Raw genomic sequence first — 18,355 nt, forward strand, 5'->3', positions numbered from 1 at the left:
GTACATACTAGACCATGGCAACATCATGTACATACTAGACCAGGCACATCATGTGTACATACTAGACCATGGACAACATCATGTGTACATACTAGACCATGTGTAGACATACTAGACCATGGACAACATCATGTGTACATACTAGACCATGGTACAACATCATGTGTACATTGTACATACTAGACCATGGACAACATCATGTGTACATACTAGACCATGGACAACATCATGTGTACATACTAGACCATGGACAACATCATGTGTACATACTAGACCATGGACAACATCATGTGTACATACTAGACCATGGACAACATCATGTGTACATACTAGACCATGGACAACATCATGTGTACATACTAGACCATGGACAACATCATGTGTACATACTAGACCATGGACAACATCATGTGTACATACTAGACCATGGACAACATCATGTGTACATATATACTAGACCATGGCCAACATCATGTGTACATACTAGACCATGGACAACATCATGTGTACATACTAGACCATGGACAACATCATGTGTACATACTAGACCATGGACAACATCATGTGTACATACTACTAGACCACTAGACCATGGACAACATCATGTGTACATACTAGACCATGGACAACATCATGTGTACATACTAGACCATGGACAACATCATGTGTACATACTAGACCATGGACAACATCATGTGTACATACTAGACCATGGTCAACATCATGTGTACATACTAGACCATGGTCAACATCATGTGTACATACTAGACCATGGACAACATCATGTGTACATATATACTAGACCATGGACAACATCATGTGTACATATATACTAGACCATGGACAACATGCTCTGTGGAGTCAATGATGATGGATATTTGTAGCAATAATTGTGATATATCAGAGTTACTTTCCTTTGTTGTATAATAATTCTGATCTATCGGGTTGTTGTAACTAATAATGAGGTGAAACAGAGAGAAGCAACTTTAATAATGTTTTTACATTTTTGTATATGAAAAAGGCAAGATTTCATGATAGCAGTTTAGCATTCATTAATGGTAAATCTCCGGCCGACGAATGGAATATATAATTTCTGGCTATTTATGAGGTAGATAATGGATAACAGTAGAACCACACAAATTCTGATCATTTACTCCCTATTCATTTAGGTTAATATGCCTCACCTAAAAACTGTCAAATCAAAAGGGATCTTTTAAGAAGAAAGTTTCAGATAACAAAATTCAACTGTACATGTATGTGTAAACATTTTTGTATCTTAACAATAGGATATTTACAATGTAACTAAGTAATACATAACATTATAAACAAATCTACTATCTACAAAATAGAGTTTTAGTGTAAGCACTGTATCCCAGCCATATAAATTAATTAGATCTCACAGGGACATACAATGTTGTTTTCTCTCACTTATCAATGAAAAATGTAAAATTGATCTTTTTGTTTGATAAGATGTTGCCACTTACTTTCTAACTGAAACCTTGTAAATTTGACATTTTCAATTTTATTTATATGACGCAACATTTTGTGTAAAGAACAAGAACTAATGTAACCGCTACCATACAGGTTACGCTCTTCTTAGTAAACATCTACATGTGAATGTAACTATGTCAATTATTCATTTTAATACACAAGCTTCCCGGTAAAGTTAATAGGGGAGATAAAAGAGGTAGTTATAACAGAGAAGGTTTTATAAATGATGTGTTTTGATAAGACAGTTGGTCCCTGTAATAAGACTATCGTACATGTGTATGTATAAAACGTTTGTTCGTGTATCACAGAAAGTATACAAGTTTGGCTGGATCTGCTTTAAGCATGAGCATTTATGTTGGAAACAGGGACTCAGTTTAGTAGCTGGTGGCTTCTTCCCACGTAATTACAGGGGTATTTCTGAGTGTGACAAGGAAAGTGTATTATATTGGTCAAACATTCAGTGGTCTGAATACTCTAATTACAGTACAGTTGTACATACATTTTCATCATACATACGGTAAATATTCATTAAGCACATCTGTCATATGTCTCTAATGGTAACGTTTATGAAGAGGCTGTTACTCTACCTTCTTACACCTAGATCACCCAGCTGTAAATATAACCTGTAGCTCTATTTATGGTTCATACATCATATATATGGCACACATTTGTTAGTACATCTACTCCATCACGCCTTGTTATCACTCTCCGGTATTTCTGATTTGATCACTATCTTCTCAGACTCATCATCTATATGGTCATACAATGGAAACTCACAGCAGCACAAGCATTTGATAGCCGTGGGCAGGGCTCCATAGCACCCACCGGGCAGAGGAATTAAAGGACTTGTTCGCTTCTTAAAGATCAAATATGCTTCATTCCTGCAAAAAGAAAGTCATGAATTTGTCATTTAATCAACTGAAAAATAATATGATCAGTTGAAAAATTGATTTTGTTACCCTGTAATTTATATATAATCTACCCTCCTTGCAACAACACAAAATATTAACTAAATTATTACCTCCATGTATATATTCTTGCCGTTTATCTAATACTTTTGGTATTTTAATCCAATAAAAAGATCTACTGTTGGAACATATCAGGGTACCAATAACACTTACTTTCTGAATCGTTCGTCTGCCTTTTTCTCCAGTAAAGGTATACCACTAAGGAACAGTAGGATGGACATGGTGAAGACCGGACTAAGGACAGCTGACCATTGGCCATCCCACAGTATACTGGTACTCATGATAAATATACCCAACCAGAGAGTTATCTCCCCGAAGTAGTTAGGGTGGCGACTCACACCCCACAGACCTACAAACATAAAGGTATAAATAGTTATCTCCCCTGAAGATTTGTTTCCCAGTAAACATTTACCTCTCCTTAGTTTGATGTATCAGGTAAACAGTTAAAATCAATACATTGATGAAATACTACAACTCATTTGATACTATATACCAAAGCATTGTTTTGACCGAACATGTAGTCACCTCATCATACAGTTGCTCACAAACAAAATGTCTACAAGGTTTTATTGACAAATCACTCTACAAGGTTTTATTGACAAATCACTCATCACTCTACAAGGTTTTATTGACAAATCACTCTACAAGGTTTTATTGACAAATCACTCTACAAGGTTTTATTGACAAATCACTCAATCTATTTATAATCGAACTGAGTATGTCCTGTAGATGTAGGATAGAAGACACTGGGTATATTGATTGCCTACATTTGTGTGGTTAGGACCACATTTGTGTGGTTAGGACTACATTTGTGTGGTTAGGACTACATTTGTGTGGTTAGGACTACATTTGTGTGGTTAGGACTACATTTGTGTGGTAATGACTACATTTGTGTGGTTAGGACCACATTTGTGTGGTTAGACACTGGGCTGTATATTGATGGCCTACATTTGTGTGGTTAGGACTACATTTGTGTGGTTAGGACTACATTTGTGTGGTTAGACACCGGCTGTATACTGATGGACTACATTTGTGTGGTTAGGACTACATTTGTGTGGTTAGGACCACATTTGTGTGGTTAGACACTTTGCTGTATATTGATGGCCTACATTTGTGTGGTTAGGACTACATTTGTGTGGTTAGGACTACATTTGTGTGGTTAGGACCACATTTGTGTGGTTAGGACTACATTTGTGTGGTTAGGACTACATTTGTGTGGTTAGGACCACATTTGTGTGGTTAGACACTGGGCTGAATATTGATGGCCTACATTTGTGTGGTTAGGACTACATTTGTGTGGTTAGGACCACATTTGTGTGGTTAGACACTTTGCTGTATATTGATTGCCTACATTTGTGTGGTTAGGACTACATTTGTGTGGTTAGGACTACATTTGTATGGTTAGGACTACATTTGTGTGGTTAGGACTACATTTGTGTGGTTAGACACTGGGCTGTATATTGATGGCCTACATGTGTGTGGTAAGGACTACATTTGTGTGTTTAGGACCACATTTGTGTGGTTAGGACCACATTTATGTGGTTAGGACCACATTTGTGTGGTTAGAACCACATTTGTGTGGTTAGACACTGGGCTGAATATTGATGGCCTACATTTGTGTGGTTAGACACTTGGCTGTATATTGATGGCCTACATTTGTGTGGTTAGGACTACATTTGTGTGGTTAGGACTACATTTGTGTGGTTAGGACTACATTTGTGTGGTTAGACACCGGGCTGTATATTGATGGACCACATTTGTGTGGTTAGGACTACATTTGTGGTTAGGACTACATTTGTGTGGTTAGACACTGGGCTGTATATTGATTGCCTACATTTGTGTGGTTAGGACCACATTTGTGTGGTTAGACACTGGGCTGTATATTGATTGCCTACATTTGTGTGGTTAGGACTACATTTGTGTTGGGAGACACTGGGCTGTATATTGATTGCCTACATTTGTGTGGTTAGGACTACATTTGTGTGGGGAGACACTGGGCTGTATATTGATGGACTGTATTTGTGTGGTTAGGACTACATTTGAGTGGGGAGACACTGGACTGTATATTGATGGACTACATTTGTGTGGTTAGGACTACATTTGTGTGGGGAGACACTGGGCTGTATATTGATGGCCTACATTTGTGTGGTTAGAACTACATTTGTGTGGTTAGACACTGGGCTGTATATTGATGGCCTACATTTGTGTGGTGAGGACTACATTTGTGTGGTTAGGACCACATTTGTGTGGTTAGGACCACATTTGTGTGGTTAGACACTGTGCTGTATATTGATGGCCTACATTTGTGTGGTAAGGACTACATTTGTGTGGTTAGGACTACATTTGTGTGGTTAGACACCGGCTGTATACTGATGGACTACATTTGTGTGGTTAAGACTACATTTGTGTGGTTAGGACCACATTTGTGTGGTTAGACACTTTGCTGTATATTGATGGCCTACATTTGTGTGGTTAGGACTACATTTGTGTGGTTAGACACTTGGGCTGTATATTGATGGCCTACATTTGTGTGGTTAGGACACTGAGCTGAATATTGATGGCCTACATTTGTGTGGTTAGACACATTGTGCTGTATATTGATGGCCTACATTTGTGTGGTTAGGACCACATTTGTGTGGTTAGACACTGGGCTGAATATTGATGGCCTACATTTGTGTGGTTAGGACACATTTGTGCTGTATAACACTGGGCCTACATTTGTGTGGTTAGGACTACATTGGTGTGGTTAGACACTGGGCTGTATATTGATGGACTACATTTGTGTGGTTAGGACCACATTTGTGTGGTTAGACACAGGCTGTATATTGATGGACTACCTACATTTGTGTGGTTAGGACCACATTTGTGTGGTTAGACACTGGGCTGTATATTGATGGCCTACATTTGTGTGGTTAGACACTGGGCTGTATATTGATGGACTACATTTGTGTGGTTAGGACACATTGTGTGGTTAAGACACTGGCTGTATATTGATGGCTACATTGTGTGGTTAGACACATGGGCTGTATATTGATGGACTACATTTGTGTGGTTAGACACTGGGCTGTATATTGATGGACTACATTGGTGTGGTTAGACACTGGGCTGTATATTGATGGACTACATTTGTGTGGTTAGACTACATTTGTGTGGTTAGGACTACATTTGTGTGGTTAGACACTGGGCTGTATATTGATGGCCTACATTTGTGTGGTTAGGACTACATTTGTGTGGTTAGGACTACATTTGTGTGGTTAGGACACTGGGTTGTATATTTGTGTGGGACTACATTTGTGTGGTTAGGACTACATTTGTGTGGTTAGACACTGGGCTGAATATTGATGGCCTACATTTGTGTGGTTAGGACACATTTGTGTGGTTAGGACTACATTTGTGTGGTTAGGACCACATTGTGTGTGGTTAGACACTGGGCTGTATATTGATGGACTACATTTGTGTGGTTAGACACTGGGCTGTATATTGATGGACTACATTTGTGTGGTTAGACACTGGGCTGTATATTGATGGACTACATTTGTGTGGTTAGGACTACATTTGTGTGGTTAGGACTACATTTTGGTGGTGTAGACCACATTGTGTGGTTAGACACTGGGCTGTATATTGATGGCCTACATTTGTGTGGTTAGGACTACATTTGTGTGGTTGAGGACTACATTGGTGTGGTTAGGACACATTTGTGTGGTTAGGACTACATTTGTGTGGTTAGGACCACATTTGTGTGGTTAGACACTGGGCTGTATATTGATGGCCTACATTTGTGTGGTTAGGACTACATTTGTGTGTTAGGACACTGTGGTGTATATTGATGGACCTACATTTGTGTGGTTAGGACTACATTTGTGTGGTTAGGACCACATTTGTGTGGTTAGACACTGGGCTGTATATTTATGGACTACATTTGTGTGGTTAGGACTACATTGTGTGGTTAGACACTGGGCTGTATATTGGACTACATTTGTGTGGTTAGGACTACATTGTGTGGTTAGACACTGGGCTGTATATTGAAGGACTACATTTGTGTGGTTAGGACTACATTTGTGTGGTTAGACACTGGGCTGTATATTGATGGACTACATTTGTGTGGTTAGGACTACATTGGTGTGGTTAGACACTGGGCTGTATATTGATGGACTACATTTGTGTGGTTAGGACTACATTTGTGTGGTTAGACACTGGGCTGTATATTGATGGACATTTGTGGTTAGACATTAATGTGTGTGGTTAGGACTACATTAGTGTGGTTAGACACTGGGCTGTATATTGATGGACTACATTAGTGTGGTTAGACACTGGGCTGTATATTGATGGACTACATTAGGAACATGTGTGGTTAGACACAGGGCTGTATATTGATGGACTACATTTGTGTGGTTAGACACAGGGCTGTATATTGATGGACTACATTTGTGTGGTTAGACACTGGGCTGTATATTGATGGACTACATTTGTGTGGTTAGACACTGGGCTGTATATTGATGGACTACATTTGTGTGTTAGGACACTGGGCTGTATATTGATGACTACATTTGTGTGGTTAGACACTGGGCTGTATATTGATGGACTACATTTGTGTGGTTAGACACTGGGCTGTATATTGATGGACTACATTTGTGTGGTTAGACACTGGGCTGTATATTGACTACATTGTGTGTGGTTGATGGACTACATTTGTGTGGTGATTGATGGACTACATTGTGGTGTGGTTAGACACTACATTTGTGTGGTTAGGACTACATTTGTGTGGTTAGGACACTGGGCTGTATATTGATGGACTACATTAGTGTGGTTAGACACTGGGCTGTATATTGATGGACTACATTTGTGTGGTTAGGACTACATTGGTGTGGTTAGACACATGGGCTGTATATTGATGGACTACATTTGTGTGGTTAGGACTACATTTGTGTGGTTAGGACACATTTGTGTGGTTAGGACTACATTTGTGTGGTTAGGACTACATTTGTGTGGTTAGGACACATTTGTGTGGCTAGGCTGTATATTGATGGACTACATTTGTGTGGTTAGGACTACATTTGTGTGGTTAGACACTGGGCTGTATATTGATGGACTACATTTGTGTGGTTAGGACTACATTTGTGTGGTTAGGACCACATTTGTGTGGTTAGGACTACATTTGTGTGGTTAGGACTACATTTGTGTGTGGTTAGGACTACATTTGTGTGGTTAGGACTACATTTGTGTGGTTAGGACTACATTTGTGTGGTTAGACACTGGGCTGTATATTGATGGACTACATTTGTGTGGTTAGGACTACATTTGTGTGGTAAGACACTGGGCTGTTATTGATGGACTACATTTGTGTGGTTAGGACTACATTTGTGTGGTTAGGACTACATTTGTGTGGTTAGGACTACATTTGTGTGTGGTTAGGACTACATTGGTGTATATTGATGGACACATTTGTGTGGTTAGGACTACATTTGTGTTAGTTGGACAATGTTGGACACATTTGTGTGGTTAGACTACATTGGGTGTGGTTAATTTGTAGGATTACATTGGTGTGGTTAGACACTGGGCTGTATATTGATGGACTACATTTGTGTGGTTAGGACTACATTTGTGTGGTTAGGACTACATTTGTGTGGTTAGGACTACATTTGTGTGGTTAGGACTACATTTGTGTGGTTAGGACTACATTTGTGTGGTTAGACACTACATTGGTGTGGTAAGACACTGGGTATATTGATGGACTACATTTGTGTGGTTAGGACTACATTTGTGTGGTTAGGACTACATTGGTGTGGTAAGACACTGGGCTGTATCCTAATGGACAGGTTAGTGTTGGATACTGTAACATTGTCCTTACCAACATCACACCATTTCCCTTTGTTTTCTGGATTGTTTCTGAAGTTAAATTTCTCAAAGTCAGCAATTGTTTCTGATAATAATCCAACGACAAAAAACAGTGCACCAACAATGTCCTGAGGTGTCCAGTGGTCATCAGGGTCCAACTTGACCGCACTGGACGGGGCATTTATAAAGATGACCGGCAGACTGACAGTGAATACCCAGAATGCCTGAAAAATATACATTCTATGTAAAAGATTTTAAATTTCTCTATTTCACAGACTAATACAGAAAAAGATATTCTATCAATCAAACTTTATACTATAAAGTTTAAATACACAGACTGATACAGAAACAAGAGGCCCAGAGGGCCTGTATCGCTCACTTGGTTTGTAATGCCAAGTAATGTTCTAAATACAGGTTCATTGTTTCTTTTCTGAAGGAATTCGAATATTTACCTCTAATTCACCTACTGGGCCCTACCCATCCTGCCCCCGGGGGATCAGAGCCAACATTTATAGAAGTTCTGTTCCCCTTCCCCTATGGATGTTTGTGGCCAAATTTGGTCACAATCCATGCAGAACTCTAGGACAAGTAGCGATTTATAGGATTTACCTCTATTTCCCCTATTGGGCTCCTACCCTCCTGCCCCCGGGGGGTCAGAGCCAACATTTATAGAAGTTCTGTTCCCCTTCCCCCAAGGATGTTTGTGGCCAAATTTGGTCACAATCCATGCAGAACTCTAGGACAAGTAGCGATTTATAGGATTTACCTCTATTTCCCCTATTGGGCCCCGCTCCTCCTGCCCCCAGGGGGTCAGAGCCAAACTTTATACAAGTTCTGTTCCCCTCCCCCAAGGATGTTTCTGGCCAAATTTGATTACCATCCATGCAGAACTCTAGGACAAGTAGCGATTTATAGGATTAACCTCTATTTCCCCTATTGGGCCCCGCCCCTCCTTCCCCTGGGGGGTCAGAGCCAAAATTTATACAAGTTCTGTTCCCCTTCCCCTAAGGATGTTTGTGGCCAAATTTGGTTACAATCCATGCAGAACTCTATGACTAGCAGAGATTTAAAGGAAATGTTGACGGACGGACGAGGGACGGACGACGGACGCCGCGCCATGGCATAAGCCCACCGGCCCTTCGGGCCAGGTGAGCTAAAATATAAAATCAAAGTACTCAAAGTACTGCAAATACAACGCAGCAGAAACAGAAAAACAGAATGAAATCAAATGAATTTCCAAAATCAAAATATATAAACCATATTATAAAGACTTTAATATCAATTATTTCAAGAACATTCAACTGATCACAGAAAATACATATGTTTTTGTTTGACATATTTCTTGATTAAAGTTCCTACATGAAAATTACAAAGAAAACAAGTCTTCATTAAAATGAGTTTTTATCCTTATATACTCTTGTTTCTTATGTTGCACATACACTTATTTTGGTAAAATTATGCACATATGAGGGCAGCCTTATAAGTTATTTTGCCTTTACCTCAGATCTGTGTTTAGCATTCATTTAAAAACATTATTTTAAAGTACACAAGAAGGACATATGATTAGTTTACTTTAAAACTCTTATGTCTATAAGCCTTTGATAGTAAGTCCAATTTGAATTATCATTAGCAGAGATTATGTAAGTTGGACAGAGGAGTCACCAGCAGGCAACAGTTGACCTAGATGGGCTGTGTATTATATAACACTCTGTGTATTCTACCAATCAGAAGGCAGTCTTCCCATGACTACTGATTGGTCCAAAGGAATATTATTCAATGAATAGGGAATTTATGAATGGAAGTTTATGAATGAAATGGTTCAAGAGGTCACCACTAGATGTCATTGTAGGGCAAGTCCTACTCAGTCCTACACATCAATAGTCAACCGGATAGCATTAATACAAACGCTAGTCGCATTGTATTAAAAATTATAAAATAATGTTTTTTGCTTTTGATGCATGAGCAATCACTTTTTCATTCCATATATGACGTAGTGCCACTGATTTTTTTTCAGGATGCAGTTAAATATTTTCAATTTTTTTATCTTGAAGTAAGATTATTATTAGAAGCTGAAACTTTTAAATGGCGGTAATGGTGTAAAGTAAGTAACTTTTGTGACCGAAGAGAAATACTAAATCGTCTGCTCCTGTATTTGATACAGAAATAATACCATTTGTCAGCGATGGAGCATCTTTAGAACTGTGCGTATTGGTGTACAGTGTGTACCTGAAATGTCCAAAATCCAGCAAACGCGGCACAGTTTTCTCGCTTGTCATCAAATCGTTTGTCCTCGCCTATCTTGATGATTCTATACAGCAGGTAGCCTGACAGTCGGATGCCCCAGATACATACAAACACAGTCACACAAATCTGTCTCCAGTTATAGGTCTGAAAGAAAAATGGCAAAACTATTGTTCACTTACTTTTTATCAATTAGATCTTTACAAGAAAGATACATTAAAGGGACAATTCAATGAGGCTAATTCTGTTACATATAACCACATAGCAAAATATCACAAAAATGTATTGTTCTACATTCCTTATGAACCTATAACAAGAAATAATGACAAATTGCACGACATTGGGAAGTAATTTGATTGCTACGGTTGAAATTCCAAAACATTGATCAATACGATTAAGCAGATATAACATGTATGCTGTACCCATACCCGAGCCAAAGTCATGTACGTCAATCAAATACAATACATGACCACTGAGGAGTTGGTGAAATTATATTTAGACAAGAACATGCACCTACTGTAAGAGCAATTTGAGTAGTTCTCGATAAAAAAATGTCTTTACTACACTAGCAAGGGTCCGGGTTTGGCATACAAGACGTCCGACCACAATGTGTAATGCCGGACAACAAGCGAGTTTGAACATTTCACATTCATTTCACTACAGTGGGCTTTTCTGGCATATCAAAGTAAAACCAACTAATCTAATGTGCTCATAGAATGACTTGTCCCTTAAAATAATGATATATTAAAATTACCAATGAAATAGTTATTTCAATTGTTATTTTCCTCATTAGACACATTAAATCTTACCTGTGCTAACAGAAACGTCAGTAAGGCTAAAACAACAAAGTTAGTTCCTCCAGCAAAGTCAGTCACTTTGTCAAATTTACAGGTACAGGCAATCAGGAAAAAGCTAAACTGCATAGCAACGGTAACTATGGCACATATTGCCAAGTTGTTTTCATCAACATCAAACACTAGCACCATATTGATTGGCTCCTGTAAAAAAACAATATTTTTTTCATTGATAAAATGCAAAAATATTAAGAGACTCAATTCTAGTTATGTACATGATTTGGTTATTTTTATTTTACGTTGTAAGAAACCAAGACACACATATGTGACGGCGACTGACAAAATGGGCCCAGATGCGGCGATTATGACGTCGGAATAAATGACGTTATAAAGTTACGCACATTTTTTGCCGACGTCACTACGTGTATTTGCGGAAACTCTCAATAAACAACGTTTCATTAAGCCTGCATTTTAGGTATAAATTTAATTACCTGTACAGTATCAATAGATAATATGAAGGGTAGACTGGTGAGTATCAGGTGATCAGTATATACATGTAGGTACTTTCTAACAAAACTATAAATAAATGAATAAATAAAGCTGCAAACAGACAAAAAATATTGAGATTGTTTTTCTCTTCGTTAGTGGAGATAACAATTAATATATTAATGGCAAATCAATCAAAGATAAGAGTGAAACAAATCCTGATTTTTCTCAATCAGTAGTTAATGCAGTTATTCGACTGAAATTCCAATATGTCACATGTCAGGGGATCCGGACAAAAATATTTATAAATAAATTTAATACAGTTTAACATTTTTTAATCTTATCTAGCAATATTGTTTCTTCACAGATATTCTGGAAATTCCAAAACTTTGCTCTTTCACAAGTTGATAATATTTTGCATATGTCATAACATATTTAAAATAAAATCAAACCTTAAAATTCAAACCACAGGATGTTGTTTTAAAGACAAAAATAAAGGCAAGAAAATTGTGTTAGAAGTATTCCTTCTGAATTGTAAGAGGACAAGGAGGCAGATTTCATCAGCCGATAATTGAATTCTGTAGATAAACCACAGGTGTTTGGATTTATACATATTGTTTTCTCTTTGCATGTAAACATACGTAAATCGAGTAGATAGAGATAGAAAAAAAAATATCTATAGAACCAAACACCTGCAGCTGTGGATGATCTTTAATTTTGTATGAGAATAAGTTAAGTTTCTGATCAGTGCAAATGATGTCTATTTTCTTGTAGAACTATGCGACGATGAAAACAAGGAATGCAGTATTTATAGTGGACGTCGGTATAGTTCAGTACTTATGCTTTGGTCACATCCTCTTCCGATTAGTCTTAAGATGTACTCCTGGCATGAATTTTAGCCATTTTTGTCTCCGGACGGACACCAGCCATGGCCGGCCGGTGGACGGGACTCTCAGACAGCATAGGGGACATGCCCAAAGAGTTTTAATTCGAAGTTACGGTGTCCCGTAGAATTTCATAATCGGCCACATATCATTCACATATCGTTTAAGCATCGCCCGATATCCGGCCGGAATCGAACGACAATCACATGTACATCGTCCAACATTTGGCCGGGCCTGGGATACAAGTGTCCTTCATTGTCCGTAATCTACTAAGGCGATATCCGTACGATGTCTAGTGAATAGGTCGGTTATCGCTCCGACATCATATGATAATCGGCCAATTCAGCATTAGATATGTAAGGTCGATATTCACTGCCTCACCACCCCCCCCAAAAAATTATCTTTGGAAACACGTCGTATGATTACCGCACAGCCTCCTTTTAATGTAAATTATGTCGGACAAATTTTTTGACCGATGTTGTTCAGTGTCGGAAAATGGCCCAAAACCAGCGGTGCACTTCCGATAACCCCCTATCTCCGGATATCGACCGATCATTGTGACCAAAGCATTAATTTTGATGACATTATACTGTACATGGTGCATGGAGTGGTCAAGGTACGAAGATGATTTATATACTTTGTACAGGTTTGTGAGGATCCCGCACACCAACCCTACCCGGTCTTGTTAAATCACTCATCAATGCTGATATCTTAGGGTAAATCATTAGTTTTCATTTCATCTACACCATCTAGAAAGAGCTTTATGTAGAAAAAAACTATTTTACAAACCACAGGGGTCTGAGAATTAGTTACAAATTATATCAATTTTTATCTGTGTACCAGAGTGTACATATATTGGTTTTAAGGGGTCTTATAATCAAGATAAAACAAGGGCCCAATGGGCCCGAATCGCTCACCTGCAACCTGGTCATACTTAACAAAAAGAGTAAATAAGAATTTATATCATCCCTAAGCACATTAGAGGTCTCTTTGCCTCTTGGTTATTAAAAAGAAGTTGTTTAAAGATTTTAGCCTATTTGATCCCTGTGACCTTGAATGAAGGTCAAGGTCATTCTTTTGAACAAACTTGGTAGCCTTTGATCCCAGCATGCCACAGGCCCAATATCGGGTCCCTATGCCTTTTGATTTTTAAGAAGAAGTGTTTTAAAGATTTAGCCTATTTGACCCCTGTGAAATTGAATGAAATTCAAGGTCATTCATTTGAACAAACTTGGTAGCCCTTCATCCCAACATGTCCCATGCATAATATCAGGTCTCTAGCCCTCTTGGTTATTAAAAAGAAGTTGTTTAAAGATTTTAGCCTATTTGACCCCTGTAACCTTGAATGAAGGTCAAGGTCATTCATTTGAACAAACTTGGTAGACCTTCATCCCAGCATGTCACAGGGCCAATATCAGGTCTCTAGGCCTCCTAGTTATTCTCAAGAAGTCGTTTAAAGATTGTAACCTTTTTGATCCCTGTGAAATGTCATGTCAAAGGCCCAATATCAGGTTTCTAGACCTCCTATTTATTCTAAAGAAGTCGTTTGAAATATTTTAGCCAATTTAACCCCTGTGACCTTGAATGAAGGTCAAGGTCATTCATTTTATCAAACTTGGTAGCCCTTCATCCAAGCATGCTGCAAGCCTAATATGAGTATCCTGGGACTTTTGGTTCTTGATAAGAAGTCGTGTAAAGATTTAAGCCTATTTGACCTCTGTGAATTCGAATGAAGGTAAAGGTCATTCATTTGAACAAACTTGGTATTCCTTCATCCCAGCATGCTACATGCCCAATATGAGTATCCTGGGCCTTTTGGTTTGTGAGAAGAAGTTGTTTAAAGATTTCAGCCTTTTTTGACCCCTGTGACCTTGAATGAAGATCAAGGTCATTCATTTGAACAAACTTGGTAGCCCTTCATCCCAGCATGTCACAGGCCCAAGATCAGGACTGAGTTTCACTAAAGGTCATAAGTCTACACGTAGACGTAGACGTAAGTTACGTCTAAAACGTGTTTCACTAAAGGTCGTAACTTTACGTGAAGTGAAGTTATGATTAATTTTACACGTAAATCTACGTCTACATTGGAGTACACGTAGAATTAAATGTAAACCACTTCACAACAACATTGCGCTAGTTTTCTGACTGAGAGAACATCGAATAAGTTTCCGGTTGGGTAGAAATCGATATTTTAGATACCTTAGCCGGTCATTTAAAAAACTGACCGTTCAAACAGGTTTAAAATCAACAGCAGACGTCTTTGTTGATTACGGATGCAATCACGTCAAACTAAAGGAAAAACCAAGTGACGGATCTTTGATCCGGATGCATATTCACCCAACACTTAGAAAATGCAAAATAGAAAAAAATAAATAGAAATACCATGTCCTATGCAGCTGTAATAAATGATATTTTTTCAGAACAATAATATTGTAATGGGACCAAATAAGGTTTAATATAAAACTATTTAGGAACTAATTCGCCTGTTATGAGTATTGTACATGTGCATATGTACATGTAGATGTACGGAATGTATCGTTACTCTACCGAAGAATACATAGAGATATAAGTAAATCAAACTCTCTTGTTGAATGTTAGCCGAAAATGTGTAGTTTATTATTGCATTGCATGATGTTATAACAAATACACATTGTACATTTTCTGAATTGAATATGAAACTGATTGAAACGATAACGAAGTAAGTCTTCTCTAATAATGAGTACCGTACATGACCCAAGAATCTGTTATTTTTATCATTCTAGCATTGATAGAAGTTTATATTATAGTAATCTGTCTTAAAATTATAGATTACATTACATCGGAGACACGCATTACCTTCCGCGGCTTAATTCTTACAATAAATATCAATCACAGATTGCTTCTAAATTACATTTATTAGTGGTCAGTTGAAAAAACATGTAAACAGCAAGATTAAATTACCATGCTTTTTAATCACATAAGAACGTATATCGATTATATTTTTGAATATATCAATTGGTATACAGGTGTCTTGTTGATTTTGATTATTAGTCAACGATTTGCTGATTTGTCATAATTTAGATTTTAGAATGGCAGACATGAGTTATACGATGCCTTTTGTTGAATTTGCGAGCGCCGAAAAATTACGATTTAGAATGGCTGAGATGAGTTTTACAATCCATTTTGTCGTAGTTCGTGTCACGTATTGAATTTTCATTATTAAAAATTTGAACATTACGTGCTTGAACGTTTTTAGGAAACGCGCTGGCAACGGAAAATGTTCTAAATGAAGCAGGAGGACCCTTTTTTCTTTAAATGTGCATTTTTAAAACAATTCACTCGGCAAAAAGGGGGGAGGGGCAATGCCCCCCATGCTCCCCCGCTTCTTACGACCCTGTCAAATATTAGGATATCCCGATAAATGGTCGATAGGTAATTATATATCCCGTTACATGGTGACCAAATAGTAGGATAATTCCGATAAATCTCTATCTCTTTTTAATAATAATTAACGATTTTTTAATACATGTTACATACATGTAAATTCAGTCCTACAAAAATCATTTTCAAATTCACTCCTGGCAATTTGTAAAATGGATTAAGCATCGATTTTTATACAAATATTTTTTCATGTCAAATATATGACATGTTTAGTTTTGTACACAATAAAACATAGGAAATATAAAACATATCAAATAGATAACAAGCCGGAATATAAAAAGTTTTAAAACCAAGTCACATCAGCCAATCAGACGTGATGTTACAAATTGATTTTCAGACGTAAGTTACGCAAAATCCTACGTCTACGTTTACACGTACGTGCAGAGTTACGCCCTTTAGTGAAACACATCTTACGCACACGTAAGTTCGGACGTAAGGTCTACGTTTACGTCTAAGTCTATGTGTAGACTTACGACCTTTAGTGAAACTCAGTCCAGGTCTCTAGGCCTCTTAGTTATTCACAAGAAGTTGTTTAAAGGATTTTAGCCTATTTGATTCACTTATTTTAACAAACTTGGTAGCACTTCATCCCAGCATGCTGCAGGCCCAATATGAATATCCTGGGCCTTTCTGTTCTTGAAAAGAAGTTGTTTAAAGATTTTAGCCTATTTGACCCCTGTGACCTTGAATGAATATCAAATTCATTCATTTGAACAAACTTGGTAGCCCTTCATCCCAGCATACTACATGCCAAATATCAGTACCCTGGGCCTACTGGTTATTGAGAAGAAGTTGTTTATAGTTTTTAGCCTTTTTGACCCCTGTGACCTTGAATGAAGGTCAAGGTCATTTATTAGAACAAACTTGGTAGCCCTTCATCCCAGCATGCTACAGGCCAAATATCAGTACCTAGCTGGGCCTTCTGGGTCTTGAGAAGAAGTCGTTTAAAGATTTTAGCCTTTTTGACCCCTGTGACCTTGAATGAAGGTCAAGGTCATTCATTTGAACAAACTTGGTATCCCTTTGTCCCAGCATGATACAGGCCAAATATCAGTACCCCGGGCCTTTTGGTTATTGAGAAGTTGTTTGAATGAAAAGACCTAAAAACAGGGGGAGTAGTGTAAAAGTAGCTGGTCGGTGTGGTTTGTAAACAGTGTTAAATACGGTCTCTGTCACTCAGCTGACGGAGCATGCTTTTTTGGCTCAGTCGGTAGAGCCGTAGATTTCCACGCCGGAGACCCGGGTTCGATTCCTGGTCGGGGCACTCGACAGGAATGTGTATTTGCCAATTTCTTCTACAAAACCATAGGTATTCAGCACGCTGGTAAGTCAAAGACCTGCTATAGACTAATGAATAGAGAGATATATTAGTCTATAGTGGGTCTTTGACTTACCAGTGTGCTAAATACCTATGCTTAAACACTACCGAAGTTACATGTTCTACCTCTCGTAAATTTCAGAAGATGACAGGACCGGTGGATCTACAAAATACAAATAGATTAAGAGATAATTCCACAGCTTATTTCACAATTACTCACATATATCGCTGTTCTAATACTGCAGTCTAGTCTTGTGATGATTTTACTCTGGAACAAGGACTTTTATTCAGCGACAACACATAAAGTTGTGTAACTTACAAGACACGTGCAGCTCTGTGTGACAGGTTCTTGTTTATCATCGGGATCGTCTCTTGTCGCTTAAGGCCTAACAAAAATATTGCAACCGTAATTTTGTTATTGATCTTATCAAGCATAATTAAATAGGAAACCAGGCTGCGTTAATATCAATACGATATTTTACTACCGTGAATTAGTTAATGAACAATATGTATACCTGATGTTATTTCAGATTACCATACCGGAAATAGAATTATCTATGATATCATTGAAAAAAAGGGGCGTGACTCGTGAAGGTTTCATAACATTGAATTTCTTAGTGCATGCGCACTGAATTTTGATTATTTGATACTCATATTCTCGTAAGTTCTCATAACATTTACAAGACTTAATTATATGTAGATCACGTGTAGCCTACTTACAAGTTATTTTGATATTTATAAATCCTTGTTGAAAATAAGTGTTGAAAATTACATGCTTATTATTGATATTGCTAACTCTAAAATATATGAAATGTATATATAATTATCTACAGAAAATTAGCAAAGCAAATAAATAAAATGAATAAGCCATATTTTCGTTTTTTGAACTTTTAATTATGAGCCAGCTTTCGTAATTTA

At 37.8% G+C, this 18,355-nt stretch overlaps 1 protein-coding gene across 1 annotated transcript; it reads right to left on the minus strand.

The window, feature by feature from the left end:
• Positions 1-698: 698 nt before the first annotated feature.
• LOC138316347 (uncharacterized) lies at positions 699-17,814 on the minus strand. The gene is made up of 6 exons (XM_069258039.1): positions 17,658-17,814; positions 11,345-11,533; positions 10,521-10,682; positions 8,308-8,518; positions 2,613-2,808; positions 699-2,372 (listed from the first exon to the last, which is right to left on the minus strand). The coding sequence occupies exons 2-6, from the start codon at positions 11,519-11,521 to the stop codon at positions 2,180-2,182; spliced, it is 939 nt and encodes a 312-aa protein (XP_069114140.1). The 5' UTR covers positions 11,522-11,533; positions 17,658-17,814; the 3' UTR covers positions 699-2,179.
• Positions 17,815-18,355: the final 541 nt, after the last annotated feature.

This window comes from Argopecten irradians, chromosome 2 (genome assembly GCF_041381155.1).
Source record: "Argopecten irradians isolate NY chromosome 2, Ai_NY, whole genome shotgun sequence".
NCBI lineage: Eukaryota > Metazoa > Mollusca > Bivalvia > Pectinida > Pectinidae > Argopecten > Argopecten irradians.